Source organism: Cicer arietinum, chromosome 6 (genome assembly GCF_000331145.2).
Source record: "Cicer arietinum cultivar CDC Frontier isolate Library 1 chromosome 6, Cicar.CDCFrontier_v2.0, whole genome shotgun sequence".
Classification (NCBI taxonomy): Eukaryota; Viridiplantae; Streptophyta; class Magnoliopsida; order Fabales; family Fabaceae; genus Cicer; species Cicer arietinum.
In genome coordinates this window covers 4738163-4745031 of record NC_021165.2, presented here as the reverse complement: position 1 = coordinate 4745031, position 6869 = coordinate 4738163, and the positions used below count along the sequence as shown (strand labels likewise).

At 24.5% G+C, this 6869-nt stretch overlaps 1 protein-coding gene across 1 annotated transcript in view; it reads right to left on the bottom strand.

Annotated features, from left to right (window-relative positions):
* The window catches only part of LOC101506538 (V-type proton ATPase subunit E-like), a 3442-nt gene extending 1811 nt beyond the window's left edge, over positions 1 to 1631 (bottom strand). The window contains exons 1-3 of the mRNA XM_004503590.4: positions 1414 to 1631; positions 1202 to 1302; positions 315 to 501 (exon numbers count right to left, since the gene is read on the bottom strand). Of these exons, the coding sequence (XP_004503647.1) occupies positions 315 to 501; positions 1202 to 1302; positions 1414 to 1515 (390 nt within the window). The 5' untranslated portion in view covers positions 1516 to 1631. The remainder of the gene's footprint in view (positions 1 to 314; positions 502 to 1201; positions 1303 to 1413) is intronic.
* Positions 1632 to 6869: the final 5238 nt, after the last annotated feature.

Here is a 6869-nt window from a genome sequence, read left to right as displayed (position 1 = left end):
AAGAGGTAAGGGTAAAGGGAGAGGGTAGGGATTGAACTCTGGTCATTAAACATGCCACCTTAAAGACAAAGGATGCTTCCCGTGTCAGCATATCATTATTATTTGAAACAATCAATGAGAATGACCATTGAGATCACCAGGTCATTGCAATTTTTGGTGAATGTACTAGTTTTTTTGTTGTTGTAAAAATGCTATTATTACAAATAATATAACATTGGGACACAGTAAATAAATAACAGCAACGCAGGTTGCATATCAGCAAAAATGAAAGATCAAACGATAACTAGGTGTGCAATATTTAAATTTTAACTGACCTGAACAATGAGACCTTTTAGAAGGTTTCTGTACTCATGATGGCCCACATGCAAAAGATCCTCAACAATGTGATGGTGGCTCACATTCAAAAGTTCCTTGGCTGCAGTTTCTTTCATGTAATTAACAATGTCATCTTGAGCTTGAAGAACTTTGATCCGAGAAGCATTCAGCTGCATTGAGTACTCACTGCAACAAACAATTGTGCCACAAAAATGAGAATATATCAACTAATGCCTTGCATGTGTCATATACTATGTGTTATCTTTATGGACATAACTTGTGCCAAGTTAGTGAAATGAATTTCATTTTGCTGTTTGCAGAAAAAAACTATGCACTAGCACTATTTTTCTAAGTTAGACCAGCAATGCACAGTATTTCACATCATGAAACAATTAAGCTTCACAAATAAAAAAAGGTTTCCCTCATCATATTTTGAAGATAAATAACCTTAAGTTCAAGTAATTAACCACATATGCTAATGGTTTAAAAATTGAAAATAATGGAACATTAAACTGAGCTAATTCAAAACCAAAAAACAAAATAAAAAGATATTGAGAAAATAAATTAAACATTTAGCTTACTTTAACATCAATTATCAATTTTGCTAATCATTACGAGAAGGATCCTGATCAGAAATCAAGCTTTGGCAAGTAATAACAAATTAACGATCAATAAGCTTTGTGTCACTATCACACGCAAAGATCAGAATCAAAATCCAAGATCTATACGAATATACTTAATGTCTGAACATATACGATCGAGATAATGGGCAAAAACGATCACCAGAATTCAACTTCAACCAATTCCACAAAAATTAAAATGTTAAGTTGCGAAAAAGCCGTTGGAAGTTGGAATTAAGAGAGAGAAAATGTAAAGAATAAATTACATCTTCTTTCGAATTTCAACTTGGCGCTCTTTCCGTTCGTATTCTTGTCTGATCTTCTTCTTCTCTGCTTCGACCAATTGAAGCTTCTCGATATTGAATTCCTGCATGAAGAAAAAACAGTAGAGTTTCAATGAGGAGAGAATGAAAGCAATGGAAATGGAGAAAATAGATTGATCTGAGAAACAGTGAATGAAAGAAGGAAATGACGTGACCTCTTCGGCGGAGACAGAGATCTCGCTGGCTTTTTCTTCGGCTTCCTGACGGATAAACCTGACCATCTGATGGATTTGCTTGGAGACATCTTCGTCGTTCATTTTCGGAGAGGATCCGTTTGAGAAAACAGAAAACTATTTCGTCAATGGCAGATTCAAAGTTGATACGTCTTAGACTTCACCAATAGAGTAACACTCTTTTTCAACCGGGGCCAGCTACCTCTTCTATACGTATTATATATGCATCATTTTTTAAAAGTTTAAAATGTACTTTATTTTTATATTATTTTAATCAATAATAATTCGTCCTAGTGATAACAAATATCCTAATTAGATCACGATATAAAATAATTCATATTGAATTATTTTTTGAAAATATATTTTATTTTCAAAAATTGATACTATATTAATTTTATTTTATATTTTAATTTTTCTTCATATATTAAGAATAATAATGTGATTTTTGTTATCTCTTTAAAAGTTGTTCTTACCTTAAGTCATATTTTCAAATAATTAGCTGCTCTAGGTTTTATATATAAATTTCGACTGTTCTGTTTTGAGTAAAAGATTTCTGTAAAATATATCCCAACTTAAACGTGTATTCTTAGTCTTGATCTAATGAATAACTTTTTAGAACAAAGTATAAGTAATTTTATTTTTATATGTAATTTACACTTTTTTAACAAAAATATATCATTAACCATTAAATTTTATTTTTGAATTAAAGTGAGTTTGCTTTTTTTTATAAAAAATTATTACTTTTAAAAATTGAATAGGAAAATTTTAAAATGTTAATATAATACATATTTCTTAATGAACTATTTCCAAAACAAGGAAAAATTTATAATTATTACTTAATTTGATTCCAATATATTATAATATTCATTTATTTTCTATATGTAATTTTTTTTTATAAAACAAATATAATAATACCAAGTGAATTGTGAGTTTTATTGGATCACGATTAACAATTTTTTTGATATATTCGACAGATTAAATTTTGTTGGTAAAAAATTCGCTAAAATTCTTCGTAACAACGTAGAAGGATATCGAAAAATAAATGGTTGAGGAAGTAATATATCCATTCACATTTATTTGAGTTTTTTAAATTTTGTTTAAATTTTGATGAATTTTTTTTTTTTAATTTTAATGTATTTTATTTGAAATTTATAATATAATTTAATCATTTATAATTATTATTTATTATAATAATAATTAAAAAATTAAATTAATTTATAATTTATTAATGTATTTTATTTTACTTTATTATTAATATTTTTTATTTTTTAAATAATTAATAACAATTGATAAAATGATAAGAAAGTGATTTTATATTGAATTTAAGAAGTAGGTCAATCGTGTAATATTTTTTCAATCAGTGGCATTTGAGTAATAAAAAAAATAAGATGTTTAAAAAAAAATCCTAAGAAAAATGCTTCAGATGCCCATAATAGTTTTAATAGAAAAGAATTTTGAAATTTTATCATATACCCTCACCTTTATATTTATATTCCACAATATTTTTAAAATGTCATTTTTAACTATTTTATAAATTCAAATTTCACCTTTTTTTTACCATTTAAAGATTTATGGATCAATCAATCCAAATTTTACAGTACTTCCATAAACTATTAGAATTTTTTTTATAAAATTTCCGCTACATAAAGTTGAAAATGTATGTATCAAAAATGTGTGCTTTCAAGTTTTCCTGTAATTACTGGAAATATTTTTTAAAGTTTTCGATAACGAGGTGTGTTCTAGAAATTTAAAAAAAAAACAATCGCTAGTTCTAGAAAATTTCAAATTAGTTTGAAGGTAAAGAGATTTCAAAATTTTAAAAAAATAATTTCAGAGTGTAAATTTTGTACTAGAAAATTTGAAGAAAAAAATCCGATAAAATAAAATTGACATTCACTTTTATACTAAAAAATTAAAATAATATTATAAGTGAAAATTACAACTTTTAGTATTTATATGAAGAGAAAGATATCTAATTGTCACATTTATAGGATAAGAGTCTAACATAGGAATACATGATAAAATTTCCGAGGAATTTTTGTAAAGAAAAACTTGATTGCATTTCTACAAAATAATGGGCTCTAGTGGGCTAAATTCAAATCCAATAAAAACAAGCCCAAATATGTCCAAATGAAATAAAACCAAAAACTAAAATATAAAAGTGAAAGAAGAACAAAATTTGGTACTAGATCTACTAATCTCCATCGAGCACAATTAAAAGTATATTTTAAATGTTAAAATATTTCATTTAATGATTTTGATATTATGAATCTCACTTTAATTAATAATTTTTATAAAAGAATATAGAAACATATTTGAGTTCATGATGCGGCTTTTATCTTTCTTTTTTTTTTTTTTTTTCTGAAAAATCAAATTTATGTGTGGAAGTATACTTAGGATAGGAAAAAAATGTATTTTATTTTCAAAGTATAGTTTTGTACTATTTTCGTGTTTTTTTGGGTTCATTGTTTGACAGTTGCATCATGTGTTACTATGTCTTAAGGCCACTCTAGTGCTTATCTTTGAACTTTTGTGATTGTGTGTAATTTGTCACTTATTATAAATTATATTATGGGTTCTGATTTGGTCCCTTTTTTTTTCATACCTCTTTTCTAATGATATTCAGTTAATAAAAAAAATGTTTAGAAATCTCCAGTTCAACAACTAAAAATATCTTGACTATGAGACATATTAGTTAATTATTTAACCAAGTATTGTACTTAATTTGTATAATTAAGATGTTTAATAAATGTTAAATTACATTCGCAGACATTTAACTTAATTTCAGTTAACGTTTTAGTCCTTTATTATTTATTTTTTTCGATTTGATCTTTTATTTTAATTTTAAGTGATAATTTGATATTTTATGTTTTAAAATGTCAACAATGTAATCATTTTTTTTTTACAAAAATTCAAAAAAATCATCAAAATTTTCAAACAAAACCCATAAAATTAATAACCATCTTCAATATAATGCAAATTTCATCAAATACATAACTCAAATATTCAAATAAACTCATATTTTTATCTCCAACAACATCAAATAAAGTATCCAAATATGAGTTTATTTAAAGATTTAAGTTATGAATTTGATTAAATTTACATTTTATTGAATATAATATTTTGTTTGAAAATTTTAATGATTTTTTTGTAAAAAAAAAGGACAGTATTGTTAACATTTTAAAACATGAAATATCAAATTATCACTTAAAATTAAAATAAAAGACAAACTCGGAAGAAGAAAAAATGACTAAAACGTTAACTAAAATTAAGTTAATGGACCACATGTGCAATTTAGTTTTTAATAAATATATTCCCATATTAACTATACACATACTCGTAGAGTATGTAAAATTTAGTATATGTTTGGTTTTAGAAAGATTTAAAATTAATTTTGAATGTGTATAATTAATTTTTACATATTTGAGTAATATCGAATTAAATTATTAATCATAATTGTAATTTTAAATATGTTCAACGATAAATATTCTTCCATATAGAACTTTCTTATATATATGGTAAAATGAATATAGTGCTTTGAAGTGAGGATGGCACTTTGGATCCCAAAAAATTACACTGTTAAGTGTAAAACTAGGTGATATTTCCATGTTCAAGTGAGTTTCAAATGAAGCTTAATTTAATTTATTTCTCTAAAGTTGGTCAGTAAACTAAGTATGCGAATCACAACTTAATTGGACCATCTTTCACAAATATTTTGATCATATCATTAGCACATTGAAGCAGAACGTACTGTGTAATGTAGAAGGATAAGGGGTCCCCCACCCTTGTAAATGATAGCACCGAATCCAGACAATAGTAGTCATTATTGCTTTCTGGTTATAAAGTTTAAATAAGCTCCTAAGCCATTTGAGGAGCTTCAACAAAAAAAGTCATATTGTTTTTAATTCTCACAAATCTCTCACACCCCTATCTCTTTTTTAAGACGAACCTGATAAATTGATGTCACAAATTAGTTAAGGCGTTCTTTCATGAAAAAATATCTATGTTGTGAATATTCTTTTTTTTACTCTAGTCCTAATTATAAGACAAAAAATTTAAAAAATATCACAATCATTGAAATTTCTTTCAAAATTAGTCAGGGAGTAATTCACAAAGTCTTTGTATCGTACTTCCTCTGTTCATAATCTTTAGTCTTTTTAGACTTTTATTTTTAAGAATCCTTTTAGACATAGGCATACAACTTAAGAAGTAATCAATTAAAATAAATATAGACAAATTTATCCTTATTTATTATATTTTGTTCACAGTTATTTTAAAACTTCCAATAATTTTTTTTGGTCCTTTCTATTCACCATTTTTTTTTATCTTCCAACTTCACTCATGTTTTTTTATGCTCTGGAGTGCTCTAAAGTTCAAGTTGCAATAAACACAGGTGTAATTAAAGTACTCTCCTATTTTCAATGTAACACTTAATAAATATATAACTTATTCAAGAGATATATCTTGAGTTTTGCGAGGGTATAAAAGGAAAAATACGTACTTGTATATTATTTTTTTTTAAACTAAAAGTTTTTGAATAAAATTAAAAATCTAAAATGACTAAAGATCAAGGACAGATTAAGTTTTATTTTTCCACAAAATTTATTACTTCTACGCGATTGAAATTACTTTATCTCCTAATCCGTTATATTAATTAGCTCTCAAATATTTGTTTAGATATATAAATAATATTAGATTTGTTTAATTTTTAAAAATAACATAATTTAAAAGAAGAAAAACTTTCAAGACTAAATTTGAACATAATTAAAATCGAAACAATCTCTCGTAAGACATAATTCAATCGATAATTATCGATATATTATTAAATTAAATATTTTCATTCAAATTAAAAGATAAAAAAGCACATTTGAAAATATCAGCTTTAAAGTAATTGTCATTTAGTTTACAAATAAAATAAAAAATAAACATAATAAAAAATACGAGAATTGTAACACATTCGCCAATAATACCCATTTAAAAATAGTTATTAATTATTTTTCAATAATAGTTGTACTTTGGAAGAGTACAACAGGTATTAGCCATTTACCTTAGTTGAGACAAAAAAAAATATCAAGAAGAAAGTTCGTGTATCAGATTTATTGAAAGTGTTTATTTTAGTAAAGTTATTGAAATAATAAAAATATAATATTTTGATATTTTATAAAAAAAAAAATAAGACTTCCACTATATTTTATATGATAATATATTTATATTTTATTTTATATCAAATTTTATATTTTAATAATAATAATATTTTTTTGTTACCAATGAACGAGTAAAAGAAAGAATTTTCATAACCTCATCTATTGATTAAATGATTTAAAAAAAATTACATATGATGAATATATATATATATATAATTAAATAAGTAACTATATGATGAATATATATATATATATATATATATATATATATAATAAAATAAGAATCAAATTTAA